This window comes from Falco peregrinus, chromosome 3 (assembly GCF_023634155.1).
Source record: "Falco peregrinus isolate bFalPer1 chromosome 3, bFalPer1.pri, whole genome shotgun sequence".
Classification (NCBI taxonomy): Eukaryota; Metazoa; Chordata; class Aves; order Falconiformes; family Falconidae; genus Falco; species Falco peregrinus.
In genome coordinates, this window is record NC_073723.1 from 110,215,445 (window position 1) to 110,231,218 (window position 15,774).

Here is a 15,774-nt window from a genome sequence, read left to right on the forward strand (position 1 = left end):
CCGGTTCCTTGACACGCCGCCCCAGCGCGCACACTCCGGGGTGAGGAGACGTTTCAATCAACAGCCAAAAGCCCGGAGTGACCAAGCTCAGCGCTTCCCTGCCCGGGACCGCTCAGACTTGCAGCTCTTGGCACCTGAATTCCAGGGAAAAAACCCAAAATCTGGGAAGAAGCAGCAGCCTCCAGCCCTGCCTCGCCCGGGCGCGCGGGGCAGCGGTTCAAGGGCAGCACAGGCCACCGCTGCAGCCGGGAGAGTTGGGCCCGTGGGGGCGAAGCCTCGCAGGGACACAAACCCCCCAGGGACCCGCCATCCCCGATTCCCATCACGGCTTCCCACAGGATTCCCCCCTTCCCCACCCTGTTGCAGGAACGTGCCGGGCGTCAGGTCCCCGGGTGCGAAAGGACGAGGCGGCTGCAGTGGCGCAGGGGAAATAAAGGCACGGGAGCCAGTGGGCAGGGTCGCTGCATCCATTCTCCTTTATTGTTAGCACACCACACACCGTCCTCTTGGCACTTAGTAAATTGTATTTGCTTTAAAAAACACACACACGCGCGCGGGTGCCATGCTGCGCAGACGCCGCAAGTTTATCCCAGGGTCTTTTTTTTGTAATTTTTAGTAATTTATTTTTTTTTCCCCACCTACCTTTTATGTTAAGTGTGGTCAAATGTCATCACTTCCAAAAGAGACAAATAAATAAAAAATCTTAAAAAAACCCAAAACTATCTATAAAACACCGCCTGGGGCTTTGGGAATGTGCCAGGAGCTCCCACACCAGCTGCACTCGGGGAAATGCTTTTTTTTGTTGTTTGGGTGGGGTTTTTTTCCTCTTTTTCTTCAGTTTTGTTTGAAAAGGACAGGATTTCTCTTTTTCTTTTGTTTTTTAATATACTCCAGCTTGAAATTCAGTGCAATAGATACAACTACAGTGCAGGGAATGAACTATACAAAAGTCATCCTAACCATGTACAAGCTTTTTTTTTTTGTCTTAGTCGCTATAGAAACTATACCTTTGCATCTGTACCTTTTTGTATACATTATACAGTGTGAATATACTCCGAGAATATTTACAGTACTTTGCTCATCAAATCAGAAACACTATAACTTAAACGTCTACTATTAACAACCATTGAACAAAAATATATATAATATAAATATCTTCCAGTCTATACACAGAGCAGGACATGGATGTATCCGCGTGCTGATGGATTTGGGGGAGCCGGGGGCGGGGGCAGTAGCAAGGGAGGGGGGTGCTGTAGTGTGCGGCTGCCGGTTGGCTCTGCCGGCGCTTCACCGTCGGGCAAATATTGCCGAGATTAAACCACAAAAAAAAAATAATAAACCAACAAAAAAACCGAAACAGAAAGAAAAATCACGGTCCCGCTCCTCTTCTCCCCTCCTGGCTGAAATTCAGGTGACGGAGATGAGAAGCCACCAGCGGAGCCGCTCTGCGGCGGGACAGTGACCTTCCCGCTCAGGTCCGCACGCTCCGTCCAGGAAATCCCCATCCCCGAACCCACCGGGGCTTGAAATCAATTAGACTGCTTTAAAAAACAACTCGTTTCTTGTTTTTCTTTTTAAAAAAAAAAATCGTTGGTTTAGGTTTAGTCAATTTACATGATTTTTCTAAGATTAGAACCTTATAAAAAAAAAAAGTTTCCAGCTTTAAAAACTTCCGCTACGTGATTTCTCGTTAAATAACCTATCGCGTCATTAAAAACAAGGGCACCGCCCTCCCGTGGCAGAGGCCGCATGGTTGGTTTTTAAAACGCCGACTGGCTTTGAAATCCTGGACGCGAAACCAGCTAAAAAAATAAAACCAAAACCCACCAAAATCATTCCTAGCAGGAAAAAAATAAAATAAAATAAAATAGGTCAGTCTGTCCACGTTAAACCAGTGGGGGAGTCTGGAAAAGGGGTGTAAGCGCAAGAGCCGGACCCCCCGCTCCCTCCTTCCCGGTTTCTGTACAAAGCGTTTTAAAAAATAACCCCCAAACTCAGGAGAGAAGGTGGGCGGCTGCAAGGCCGCGGCGGGTTAGACCTGCGAGTCGGCGCCCAAGCTGTGAAACTCGTCCGGGGTTTTGTCGCTCTGGCTGGCTCCTCCCTGGCGGAAACCCGAGGCGATTTCGTCGAAGGTCCGACCCTTTGTCTCCGGCACCTTGAAGTAGGTGAAGATGAAGAAGAGGACTAGCAGCACCGTGAAGATGATGAAGACGTAGGAGCCGCAGAGTTGCTGGGAAGGAGGAAAGAGGAGGAGGAGGGGTGAGCACGTGGGGGGAGGCGGCGCTGGGAGCCGATGGGCAATGGCTAAAGGAGCATTCAGCGACCACCCGCCCCCCCGGCAGCTCGGGGCACCCTTCCAGCAAGCACCCCGAGTGGGAAGGGACCCATAAGGATCGCCACATCCCGCTGCTGCTCCTTCCCTCCCCCCTCCTCCGAGGGGTGCCCACCCCCGGTGTCCCCCTGGCTCGCGGCGAGCGGCAGCGGGTGATTACCGCGATGTACTGGAAGCCCATGCCCACGATGAAGTTCGAGGTCCAGTTGGAGAGCCCGGCGACAGCGAAGGCAGCGGGCCGAGGGCCCTGGCTGAACAGTTCGGCCACAATAAACCACGGGATGGGGCCTGGACCAATCTCGAAGAAGGCCACGAAGCCGAAGATGGCCACGATGCTGAGGTAGGACATCCAGGGCATTTGGTCCTAGTCCAAGGGAGAGAGAGAAGGGTGGTTCGGTGAGGGGGGACGCAGCACCCGGCCATCCCAGATGAGGAGACTCGAGCACGCATGGTGCTGTGGGGCTTCTCCATGCTGGAGACTGGATTTCTGGGACCTCGAGAGAGACGTGGGCAGCGGGGACCGCTCAGCCGTCACCCTTAGGACAAGTCCTTCCTCCCCCAGGTGCCCCCAGCGAGGGGCAGCGGGCAGGGCCTCCTCCTGGCCCAGCCGGCCTGTCAGCACCCACCGCTCACCAGCAGCGTCAGGGCGATGGTCATGAGCACCGCGCACCCTGCCATCCCTGCCAGGCCGATGAGGTGGAGCGTCCTCCGTCCAGCGCGTTCCACCACGAAGAGCTGTTGGATGGAGACACGCGTCTGTCAGCACATCCCCGGCACACAGGAAAGCCCGTGTCGCTCCACCTTCCCTGGTGAGAGCCTGGTGGGCCACAACTCACCGAAACGACTGTGAAAGCTGTATTGACCACGCCGGAGCCAATGGTGGCGTAAACGGGCTGCTCCACACCCGACTTCTCAAAGATGCTGGTGGAGTAGTAGAAGACCTACAAAGAGCAGGGATGTGCCATGAGGAAAGGGTCTTGGAGCCAGCACGACGTGAGCTGTGGGTGAGCAGCTGACCCATGGCATCTAGCTGCCCCCAGAACTCACCGCGTTGATTCCCGAGAGCTGCTGGGACAGCTGCAGGACGATGGCGATGAGGATGGGCTGGCGATACATGGGGGAACGGAAGAGCTCCATTATGGTGACCTTCTTCTCCCTCATCATTTGCCGGCTCTCCTCCTTCATCTCCTGGAGGTCGCTGCTGACGTCCGTCGTGCCCCTCAGCTTCTTGAGGACTGAGGGGAAGAGCTGGAGTCAGGAGCAGCTGAGGACCCTCCTGCGTGGTGGGATGAGCTTGGGGATGGGGGTCACTCACCGCTCTTAGCTTTGTTCTCCTCGTTGCGGTTGATGAGGAGGAAGCGGGGGCTCTCAGGGGCGAAGGGCAAGATGATGCACTGCAGCAGGGCAGGGACGAAGATGAACCCCAGGAGCAGTGGCCAGAGCGAGTCGTTTCCCATGATCAAGTCCAAACCGAACACCTGAGGACAAGAGGGGTTGAGTCACCCTTCCCCAGCTCAAGTGAGACCCAACTCTGCTGCTCACAGGTTCGCTACAGGCTTGGAAACCCATCAGAGGGGCACAGACAGATATGCTGCTTCCAGGTGGCCAACAGATGCTATATCGTGCTGCTGCCCACCCCAAACCTCAAGATCTCACAGCATCCCTGCTCCCACTGAGCTCCAGGTCCATCCCTCTAGCCCCAGCTCCATCAGCCCAGCACAGGCAACACTCTGCGCTGCCACACAAAACCCCACCCCCTGTGGACCCTGACAAATGTCAGCACCAAAGATGGGGGAACCCCCTGCAGCCATTTCTCCGGCACTCACCTGCGCGATGAGGATGCCCAAGACGATGCCAAGCTGGTGGAATGTTCCCAACGCGCCGCGCAGTGCAGTGGGGGACACCTCACCCACGTACATGGGCACAAAACCGGTGGTGAGGCCAGAGTAGAGGCCAATGATGAAGCGGCCAAGGATGAGCATCTCGAAGGAGAAAGCCATCTTGGAGAAGCCCATGAGGACGGCTGACACGAAGGCGAGAATGTTGGACATCAGCATGGAGTTGCGCCTGGGGAAGGAAGGGAGGAGCGTGGTGAGGACCAGGGGGGTCAGAGAGGCTGAAGGGGCATCAGGAGAACCCAAAGAGCAGCTCTTGGCAGGAGGGAGGTGCCCAAAGCCACCCCCCTGGGATGCCGGGGTGGGGTGAGGCTGCACAACCCCCTCGTTGAGGTCCACCATGGGTCCACCACACTCTGTGCTCACCGTCCAAAGCGATTGACAAAGAGCCCCACGGAAAAGGATCCGATCATGCCTCCGACAGAGAAGATTGCGACGGAGAGGGACCAGAGTGTAGTGAGGGTGGCAGGGCTGATGGGCTCATCATATCGGTACAGCCAGGTACGGTTGTAGAAGTCCTCAATCACCTACAAAAGAGGGAGGAGAAAGGAAGCTGTGGGTTAAAACCATCTCCATTTCATCCGTGCCACCCGTGTCATGAATTGCCTGGCCTCAGCCCGGCCACCTACGGACCCTTGGCTGGCGAGCGCTGCTCACAAGACGATGCGTCACAGAGCCAGGAGCCGCCCAGCCGCCAGGCTGGTGGCTCAGCTCCAGGCCAAGGGAGGAAACCTGATGGGATGCACGGGGGAAATGCAGCCAGACAGGTTCTGGGCTCGCCCTGCCGAGAGAGCGGCTTGGCATTGCCAAAACACCTCTTTCGCCTCACCGGGCGGCCACCGGGAGGTCATGCTCCTCCCAGGGCACAGGAGGTGGGAAGGGACACGCCTCCATCCCCAGAGAAACAACACAGAAGGGGAGACAGTGGAGCTGCTGGAGGAAGGTGAGGAAGACAGCAGGGTGATCCAGGCAGCTGATCGATTCCCATCCCCTTGGACACTCCCCTGAATTTAATTTCTAGGGTTTTTTCTGCAATACTTCCATAACGCAATACTTATAACACTATAATTCCGCAACACTTCCGCAACACTAACATCCAAGACAGGCACTCGTTTTTACACAGAACACCCTTTTTTATATATATATATTTATATAAAAATATATATATTAAAAAAATGTATTTTTAAAGCCAGCCCACTGCTGAAAAGCCTCGAGTAAAGTTATTTAAGGGTCACCCACCCCCAAACCCAAAAAGCAAAGGGCTTGGTAACACACCCAACTGACCCCGGGTGGAGGGAGCAGAGATTCCGTGTGCGCAGGGGAAGCTGCTGCTGGACATCAAGTGGCCCAAAGGCCTCACTGCCTCCAAGGGTTTTGCACGTGCTTGATTTAAGTGTTTGCACAATCACACTTGGTTTTCTAGTTTTTCCGTCATTTCAAGCACAAACAAGAGCCCCTGGCAAAGGCAGCGCAAGAAATACACCCTGTACTTCACTATTCATTTCAATAATGTAATTATTATTTTTAAGTTGTTCCTTCTACAAAGCTCCTAAACTATTAGAATTTCAGTATTTAAGTGATCTCGTTCCCTTCCTGCTTCACCTGGAGGTTTTGACGCTTTGGGGGCTTTTCCCTTCCTTTTCCTAACATCACCAAAATAGATTATTGATATTATTACTTGGAGAACCCAGGACTGGCCCAGGCTCCGGTAGGGGTAAGCAGGTCTCCGCACACACCCCACCAAACCTTGCAGCGCTCTAAATTCCTCCCTACTTTCCCAAAATTGCCAGCTCTCTCGCCTTGAAGCAGAAAAAAATTAATTCAAGCAACAGCGGACACCCCAGTGCCAGCTGAGCTACACTGGGCTGTGCCTCAGCTTATCAAAAAATAACACCCAAATACCCCCCTCCTGGCACCCGTTCCTCCTGCAAAAAAGGATGGATGGAAAAATCCACCATAAGCCAGTTGTTGGGAGAGGAGGAGATGAAAAATGAGTTTAAAGTGAGAAGCATGAAAAAAAAAAATTGCCATTTCCCAAAAGCTGGGGGTTTTTTCCCCTTCTCTTCCCCTTCATTTCACTTCAGCTGAGTGTTTGCTACCAGCCCTCGCCCAGTTTCGGGCCATTCCCTCCCCACATCACATCTGCAAACACCCCACAAACACCAAGCCGCTGTTTCAGCAGCAGGGAGGACTCTATTAAGAGGACCACAAAACCGGCGCTCAGCCCTCCACCTGAGAAAGGAGCCTTTCTGCAAGGCCGCCGGCCGCAGGGAGCGGCTGCCAGCAAACACTGCTGCACTTGCACTGCTGAGGCCAGGGGAATGATGCATCCCAGCCCTTCACCCCACTCCATCCCCATCCTGCACCCTGATGCATCCCCACGCCTGTGCCACACTGCGTCCCACTCCCAATCCTGCACCCCAGCGCACCCTGACACATCCCCATCCTGCACCTCAGTGCACCCCAATGTATCTCCATCCCAGTCCTGTACCCTGACACATCCTGATGCATCCCAGTTCAGCACCCCAATGCATCCTGATGCATCCCCATCCCAATCCTGCACCCCAATTCATCCCCATCCGGCATCCTAACCCCAATCCTATGCCCCAGATTATCCTGATGCATCCTCATCCTGCACCCCGATGCATCCCCATCTCATCCCTACACACTGATGCAGTCCCATCCCAATGCATCCCCAATCCTGCACCCCAACACACCCCCAGACCCACGTCCCAACGTGTCTCCACCCTTAAATGTGGGAGGAACCCCCATGCCCAGAGCATCCTGCTACCCAGGACAACACTCACCCTGCCTCCCCTCACGCCTCCAACACAGAGCACCCCAAATCTGTTCCCCCATTAGTTCTGCACCCCAAACACAGCATCACTCGCTTGGGTGACTCGTCCCTAAAACACACAGCCCAGCCCTGGCCTAAGCTCCAAGGGTTTAATCCTAAAATGCACAAAGGAAACTGAGGCAACACCCATCGCAGGGGCATCCTGCTTTGCTGGGGGCTCTGCAGGAACCGGAGCTAAGTCCCCAATGCTCACATCACCCAGGGCAGCATCTCCTGGGTCAGGAGAGGATGGAGTAAAGTCCTTCAGCCACAGGGAAACAACACACATCCTTGGGATGCAGGGCCGGGCTCCGATGCAGGGCAGTAATTACAGAGCTCCTGCTCCCCGCGGTGCCGGAGCTCAGGGGAAAACAAGGGCAGATGCCAGAAAGCAGCTCCTCAGCACGTTTCCAGGGATTTCCCAGCTCGCCACCGTTTCAAACGCTGCTCCTATCACCTGTCTCCAGAGGAGGATGCTCACCGCCAGCCAAGTGGGAGCGTTACCAGCGCGCATCAGTCCAAGGGAAGGCGAGCATGGGTTAGGCTGTTTTAGCAGGGTGATGCTTTCAGCAGACTGATGCATGCACTGTGGCCGTGGGTGCAAGCAGCAAGGGTGCTGGACAGGAGTCACAGCCTCCACCCGCATGAAATCCTGCATGGGCCACTCATCGGGATTAAATACAATTTAATGCAATACTTCAAATAAAGACAATTTGCATCTTTTTTGTTCTTTCCATATGGGTGGGGTCCAAGAAGTTTTTGCATGGGGTCTTCTGTCCCACAAGGAGTTTTTTCAGCGCTTGAGGCGAGATATTGCAGCCTGCTCCCTGGTAATGGGATTAATGCTCTCGCAGCGTGAATCCTGTCTTGGTGGCTTTAATTATTTGGGATGGTGAACAAGAGCAGAGGCTGCAACGATGCTGAGGGACAGGCTCTGAGCTCCTGCAGCAGCAGCCAGACCCCAATTTGTCCTTTGACACCTTACCCCAGCAGCCGAGCTTTACCCGGGGCACATCACAAGCCCTGCACGGGATTTCTGAGCTAACATTTCCAAACCTTTAACTCCTCAAAAAGCCACATCATTCAGCGAAAGTCAAGTTTTTCAAGGCTTCCATGTACCTACCAGTCGCTGGAGAGTCCAGGCACTACACTAGGGGAAGGAGCAAACACCTCCTGCTCTCCACCCTCCTTCGCACACAGCCTGTCCCAGCTGACCATCTCCACCCCGGGACAAGGGGACATCCTGCCTCCAACGCTCCGGGATGCAAAGCACCCACCCCAGCAGCCATTCCCCTGCTTCCAGATGACTCAAACCCTAATTAACTCCCAGACCTTTGCTAAAAGCCAAGGTTAAAAGTTACACTGGTCCCACTTGGAGAGCATCCTGCATGCGTTCCTGGGATTTTTCCCAGCAAAACCGCTAAGTAAGGAGGAAACTAATTCTCCCGGGAAGGCGGGAGCTAAATAACGGCCTTGCAAATCCCATTACAGGCATTAAGCTGCCTAGCGGGATGTACTATTTTAGCCCGGTTGGCAGCATATGCAGGTTTGTTTTCGGGCACAGGGGAGTGGAATTTTGCACAGCTGCTCGGCGCACGCTCACCTTTTGTGGGGCGTTGATGACACCAGTGTTGTAGCCAAACTGCAAAGAACCCAGCACCGCTCCTCCCACAGCGAGCATCAGGCGAGCAGTCATCTGCAGGAAAAGGGGGAAGAAAACAAAAAAGAGGGGTTAAACTTGAGGTCCCAGCTATGCCCCCCCCCCCCCCCAGCAGAAAGGTCCCCCAGTGCCTCTCCCTGAAGAGCTGCAAAAGGAGGAGGGATGCTCATAAGGTTGCAAGCACAAATACACAGGATAAAAGAGAAAACTTGCTTTTTTTTATAGCATCCACATGGGCTAAGGGAAAAAAATACTAGTTTGGGGTTAAGAAAATACTGTTTGGGTATTCCATGATTATTTTGCCTCTGGCGTGGGGCGGGAGTTTTTATCTGGATTTGCAGGGTCCCCTCCGAGGGCTCCACGTGACACCCAGGCAGCATGCCAGCACAAGATGTTTTTGGGGACGCCACGGTGACGCTGCCGGTCAGCCGAGCGTTGTCCCAGCATCAGCATGAGGATGCCCCAGACAGCCACCACTAACAAAGTTTTTGCATCAGAGCCTAATTAACAGTCCCTAAGCAAAATCCCAGCTATTTGGCAAAGCCTTCACCCGCCTCTTCCTCCCGCTTAAGCCAGAGTGACAATCAGAGCCTTGTTTAGGAGCAGGGTCAGGGCAGGCCAGTGCTTGGGCCACCTTCGTTAATGGCCCAATTATCCCAGGCAGGAGATTTTCCCAGTGCTCAGCTCCGAGAACCAGGATCCGACATTCCCGGTTAATCAGCTTTGGGATGGTCCACGTGAAATTTATAAGCCCCTTAATTTGGGGGGTGGGTTCTTCCTGGTTATCCAGGGAGACCAGTGCATTACCCCAACCCCAGGGATGCTCTCCTGGCATCTCAGATTAATATTCCTAAGGGACTGGTGCTGGTCAGGCTCCACCTAAACACCTCCCCCTAAATCAGGAGGGCTGATTGCAAAGTACATACACACAAGAAAGGGGTATTTTCTTACTGTTTTCTTTTTTTTTTTTTTAATAAATACAAGTAAGTGCTGCGACTGACCTCCCCTCTCTGGCCAAACTGCCTCCTCCCGGCGTTAAAGTTTGCAGGGAAAAAGCAACAGGGAATAAAGCCAGCCCCGTTAATGAAGCTCATTAATTAGGCTTGGCCCCAACACAACTAATCAGGGAGGTTTTGGCACTTGGTTTTGTTCAGTGATTCTGAATAAACCCACCCTGAGACAAAAATGTCCCACTTGGGAGGGCAAAAACAGGCTGGAAAGTTGCTGGCATCCCAGAAAAACAAGGAAAAAGCCCCCAAAAAATTCTAACTCCAACCTCATCCATCTGCTCACTGCTCTGCAAAACTGCAACAGGCAACATCAGGAACGCTGAAAGCAACCTGTGCTTGAATAAACATTGTTTAAAAAAATTAGGGTTTTTTAGTCTTTGGGTGGTTTTGGGGAACTTTTTTTTTATTTCAGGGTTCCTGTGGGGCTTTAGGAGGGGTTCTTTGCTTTTTGGGGTAGTGATTTTTACTTCGCATCACTAAAGGCTGGGTCACCCACCCCGGAAAGCTGGGGCTGCAAGTGTGCAGGTGAGTCACGGCAGCACCATGCCACAGGGATAGGGATGCATCACGCCAACATGACCTTTACTCCAGGAAGGTGGCAGGCAGTAACACCTCGTTGCTCCAACACCAGCCATGGCCCCACAAAGAATTAAGTAAGAAAATTACTTTTTCAATTTGAACCTCTAGCAAAAAAAACAACAGAACAAGAAGAAGCCAAAACTTGTGGGTTTAACCTCTAGCAAAAAACCCCAAACTTATTTTTAACCTTTAGCAACAAAAAATCTTTATATTTTTATCTTTTAGCAAAATAAAAAAAAACACTTTTATTTTTATTAAACTCCAGCAGCCTGAAGAGACGATGGGAGAGAGTCAGTCGGAAGGCTGCTGGCGTTTCTGGAGGCTCTCCCCAGGCAGGGTCACTGTGATTCAGCTCCTCTCCCTCCCTTCTGGCTTCCCAGTTCCAAACACGCTGCCTGGCCCGATCCGGGAGCCTTTCAGCTTTAACCTCGCCATTAAAGGAGAGGCTTAAGATGGCGAGATGGGGGGGGGGAAGAAAAAAAAAAAGTTTATTTTTCAGGGCAGCCTTGCACGGGAAACTCCAGCTAAAATCACATGCAGGGTCTTGGGCTTTTTTTTTTTTTTTTTTAAACCAGCTTGCAGAAAGCAGCAGCTTTATTTAGAGTTCAGGGGAAAAGAAAAGAAAACCAAAATACTTCCCCTTCTTGCTTTTGTGCACTAAGCTTATTTACAGCCTGGATATATCTAACACTTGCGGGTTTTTTCCCCTACTAACTCCTATACCTTATAGGAAGTTGAGTGCCACGCTTGTAATTTTCATAAATTTGTATTTAGTTTTTGCTGCTTCCTTCATCACTCTAAACACAGAGGTCTGGATGCTCAGAGGAGGGTTCAGCCTGCAGGGTGACAGCAGCCCCCTCAAACCTGCAGCGGGCTGTGTCTGTCTTTACAATTTTTTGTAATATTTTTTTTTACCCCTTTGGTTTTGGTTTTTTTTTCCTCCACTGCAGAATTACAGGATGTTGCCTACCTCATGGAACAAGGAAATTAATAATCCCTTTAAAAATAATAACATTAACAAAAGCGTCCCAGGAGGGAGTCTCAAGAAAAAAATCCACATTTTAACAGAGCTCATCAAAATTAGCCACGCAGCCTTAACGAGCATCCAAAGGCTCAGTGCAAGAGGTCCCATCCTGGGCCAGGCTGGATGCAGCGGGCAATTGTGGGGAGGGGATGCAGCCTTACAGCGTCTTGCACACTTGTTTGCACACTTATGTACACTCGCTGGAGTGAAGACAACCGGATTCGGTCATTGCCTGCTGGCTCCCAGCCCAGGAAAAACTTACGCATCCACCGAGGGCCAGGTAAAACCTGCTCCTAAAGCCACGGTATGGGCCACAGCACCAGCATTTACCGACAGGAGGGCTTTTTTGCAGCCAAAACAAGGGGTAACACCAGCACCGTGGGGATCAACCAAGATTTTGTTGGGGGATTATTGGTGTGGGAGAAAACTCAGGGTGAGGGGAAGTGGAGTCGGAGCAGCATTATTTCTTTTTTTTTTTTTTTTCCCCTTAAAGGTCAGCTGGGGACGGCGACATGATCCCTCTCAGTTTTGCAACCACAAGAGGTCTGCGACAAGCCCAGGAGATGTTTTTGCATGCAAAAGGCCAGAGCTGCCCAGCTCCGTGGGCAGAAAAGCACGTCCCACTTTAATAATATTAAATATTAAATTGAAGGGCGGAGGGGTAAGCTCGTCCCCCACCTCCCAGCACCCCCAGCATCCCTACCGCCAGCTGCTTGAATAAAAATCCTTTTCTTCCTTGCAAAACACGCTCCGGATTATAAGCGTCGCCCATCAGAGCGGAGCAAACTGTTCCTGCAGTTAACTACCCTTAAAAAAAATGTAATTCTTTCTAACCCAAATTTATCGAATGGGGTAGTTAAGATGGAGAAGCAGAGGGAGCGCATCTCTGGCTCCATTTTGGTAGCCGGGAGTTAAGCCTGGCCGGCAGCGCATCGGATTTCTTCGTTATGAGAGCAAATTTCCTTCCAATTCCTCCCCCCATCGACGCGCTGCCGGCCGTCACGTTCCCAGCTCCCACCCCTAAACCCACACCTCGCCCAAAAAAAAAAAAAAAAAAAAAGAAAAAATGGCGCTGGGGTAGAACTAGCTTTAAATAAAATAATATTTCTATATAAAAGTTTAATTAAAAAAATAGTATTCCCAATGCTCCAAAGCAGGGGACGGGGGGAATAAGGAGTTGTTTGCTGGGGAGAAAAATAAGACTAGTTGTTCCTCTAACATCTTTAATTGGAATAAAATTATTATTTTTGTTTTTAATTACACGTTGTCTGGCGCTTTGTACAGCCACGGAGCAAATTTTTTACTTCCTTCCCTGGAAAAAAAAAAAACACGAAAAAAAATATCCCTACATACTTGAGTATCTCCCAAAACACTCCCAGAAGGGAATATTGGGGGGGTGAGGGGGGCCAGAATCCCCCAGGCAAGGCCGGGACAAGCAGAGCCCGGAGTCTAACGTTAACGACCCCCGTGCAATTAACTCACCTTCCTCATTCTGGGCCCGATGTCGCATCGCTTTAACCCACCTCTAATATTATAAATCAACTTATGTAAAGGGGGGTTGCGGCGCTGGGAGGACTCGGCTACTGCCGACGGGCCGACTGAGTTTAGATTACTTAATTAACTCATTGGGGGGGGGCGGTAAACTGCTGTGGATTGCGTCCCGGTGGCGCAGAGGGCTGACACCGGGGTCGAACCGGCCGAACCTCCGCACTGCCGGGGGGTCCCTCCGTATCACGCCAGCCCTGCACCCCCCTGTCGCCAAGCCGGCACCCCGGGGCCCTGCCTGCCTCCTCCTTACCCCCAAAGCGGGGCCAAAACCGCCTTGTTTTGGCGCTTTCCCCCGCACCTCAGGGGGCAGAGGAGCGCCTCACCCCGAACTCTCATCCCGGCGCGCTGTGAGGCACCGAGGCTGCGCGACGGCTGTTTGGGGGGGGGGGGGGGGGGTTCCCCCTTGTTTCTGAGGTAAATTTTAAAAAAAAAATGTTTATTTCGCCTGGCGCCGGCCACCCAAGCGTGTCCGCAGCGTGAGCTGTGCCCGACGGCTTCGGGGACCCCAAAAGCAGCCGGTTAACCCCAAACCCACCCACCGCCTGCTTCACCCGGGGCCCCGCGGAACAGCTCGTCGTCCCGCCAGTTGTGTAACGCGGGGGAGGGGGCAGCGGGCGGGACGGGACGGCGGCGGATCCCCGGGGCGCTGCACTCACCTTGCTGCCGGTGTCCATGGCGGCGGCGGCGGGGCGGCGGGGCGGGCGGGGCGGGCAGCGCGGGGGAGGCGGCGGAGCGGCGCGCAGCGGAGCTGAGCGGTGACGCGCGGCCGCGGCGGGGGCATTGAAGCGGCTTAAGAGAGCGGGAGCGCAGGGAGCGCCCGGCGCCGCGGGGCGGCGGCGCCCATTGGGCCGTGCGGCGGGAGGGGGCGGGGCGAGGAGGGGGGCGGGGCGGGGGCGGGGCGGGGGCGCGGTGGTGTGCGGGGAAGGGCGGAGCGCGTGTGGCTCTGCACGTGGGCCCGAGGGCGCGGGGGGGGGGGGGGCGGGGGGGGGCTGGGTGTGCACGTGCGCCGGTGTGCAAGGGTGCGTGTGCGTGGGGCGGGTGTGCACGCGCGCGCGTGGGCCTGTGCGCCCGGGTTTGCACACGCGCGAGTGTGCCAGGGCGCCCCCCGCGCATGCTTGCACACGCGTAAACTGCGTGTGTGGCTGTGCCCGTCGCGCGTGAGTGTGCAAGGGCATCTGTGCGTGTGTGTGCACATGTGAGTGTGCCAGTGTGTGCGGCCGAGTGTGCCAGTGCATGTGCAGTTGTGTGCAAGTATGTGCACACACATGTTTGCACACGAGCAAGTGTGCAAGGGAATGCCTGCATGTGTTTGCGTATGTGTGCGTGCAAACTCATGCTTGCCCAGCTGGGTGGGTGAGCGTGCAAGTTTGCAGGGGTGTACACATGGCTGCATGCATGTGAATGTGCAAGGGTGTGTACAGGTGAGCATGCGAGTGTTTGTGTACCTTTGCACTTGTGCAAGTGAGCACAGCTGTGTGTGTGCACATGCGGGAGTGTATGTGGGGTTGTGCATGTGTGAGTGTGCATGCGTGTGTGTGCACATATGAGTGTGCTAGTGTGTGCATGCCTGTACATGTGTGCCTCTGCATGCACATGAGCATGCAACTGTGTGTGTGTGCACACGTGAGCAAGTGTGTCTCTATACATTGTGCCTCTGTGTTGAATAATGGGCCATAAATCAGTGTGCACACGTAAGCATGCGTGTTTGTGCATGTGCTTGCCTCCACGTGTGCATGCAACCACTCGCACGTGCTCGCCCATCTGCATGTGTGCGTGCCTCCGCATGTGTGAGTGCACACGTGTGCAAATCCACGGGCACACGCATGCAAGAGCTTCCCTGCAAAGACCTGGTGAGTACACATGTGTGTGCAACAGCCGCACAAGGGCCCCCCCCCTTGCAGCAACCCCCTTTGCTGAGTGCAGCCCCTGGGGTCCCAGCTCCCCCCCCCCCCCGCCTCCATCCCCAGAAAATCCCCACACCTGGTGTAAAACACCCTGCAGCTGGTGCAATACCCCACGCCTGGTGCAAAACCCTGCACCCGGTGCAAGACATGCTGTAGGCTGTAGTGGTGCGATACCCTGCACACGATGTGAAATCCCATGCGCAGGGCAAACCCCCGCACGTGGTGCAATACCCTGGTGCAAAACCCTGCACCCAACGCAATACCCTGCAGCCGGTGCAATACCCTGGTGCAAATTCTTGCACCTGGTGCCATACCCTGGTGCAAAACCCTGCACCCAATACAACCAGCCCCAAGGCGCTGGGCCGGGTGAGAGCAAGCCGATTCCCCCCCCCCCCCCCTCCCCACTTTTCGCGGGGTGCCATGGGTTTTGGGGGGCAGACAGCAGGCAATCCAGTGGGAGAAGCAGCCAGGCAGGGGTTTCTGCACGTCCTGCACGTCCGCCAGCTCCTCCCATCCCGGCATCCCACCGCCAGGCCACCAAAGGGGATGCCGGGGGGTCCCGCTCGGGGACGCGCTGCAGCTCTTTGTCCACCCTCGGACCCCAAAAACTCCCCTTTTCCCCTCAAAAGCATTTAAAAAAAAATCATTAAACCCATAAAAATAATTCCAAAAATTCAATTTCCCCATGATTTCTCATCCAAAAAATGGGAGGGGGGGAATAATGGGAAAAAAATTAAAATTGCAAAAAATGCAAAAAAAAAAAGGCAAAACAAAGGCAAAAAAATTAAAACATGAAAAAGAAAAATACACGAAAAAGAAAAAACACACAAAAAAGCAACAAATTTTTTTAAAAAGGCAAAAATAAAAAAAAAGAAGCAAAGAGCAGAAATTGGGCACAAATTCCAAAAACTTGAAGTCAAGAATTCATTTTATTTTCCTAAAGCTGCAAAATTTTGCCCCAAATCTGGCTGGTTTGGGTAAATCCC

The 15,774-nt window shown here is 53.4% G+C and overlaps 1 protein-coding gene across 2 annotated transcripts; it reads right to left on the minus strand.

Annotated features, from left to right (window-relative positions):
* Window positions 1-452: 452 nt before the first annotated feature.
* On the minus strand, window positions 453-13,685 carry SLC2A1 (solute carrier family 2 member 1). 2 transcript variants are annotated; one of them, XM_055798977.1, is made up of 10 exons: window positions 13,541-13,685; window positions 8,667-8,759; window positions 4,594-4,754; window positions 4,159-4,399; window positions 3,648-3,810; window positions 3,380-3,567; window positions 3,169-3,273; window positions 2,966-3,067; window positions 2,493-2,696; window positions 453-2,230 (listed from the first exon to the last, which is right to left on the minus strand). In XM_055798977.1, the coding sequence occupies exons 1-10, from the start codon at window positions 13,556-13,558 to the stop codon at window positions 2,033-2,035; spliced, it is 1,473 nt and encodes a 490-aa protein (XP_055654952.1). In that variant the 5' UTR covers window positions 13,559-13,685; the 3' UTR covers window positions 453-2,032. The 2 variants fall into 2 exon arrangements, with proteins under 2 accessions (XP_055654952.1, XP_055654953.1); XM_055798978.1 differs by lacking the exon at window positions 13,541-13,685 and adding an exon at window positions 8,937-9,497.
* Window positions 13,686-15,774: the final 2,089 nt, after the last annotated feature.

What these genes read in the sequence shown, in the direction of transcription:
- SLC2A1 (XM_055798977.1), bottom strand. An exon ending in TGGGCATCCTCATCGCGCAG is followed by an intron (nt 3,811 to 4,158) that starts GTGAGTGCCGGA and finishes TCTTGTCCTCAG; the next exon opens with GTGTTCGGTTTGGACTTGAT. An exon ending in CCATCGCCCTGACGCTGCTG is followed by an intron (nt 2,697 to 2,965) that starts GTGAGCGGTGGG and finishes CCCTTGGACTAG; the next exon opens with GACCAAATGCCCTGGATGTC.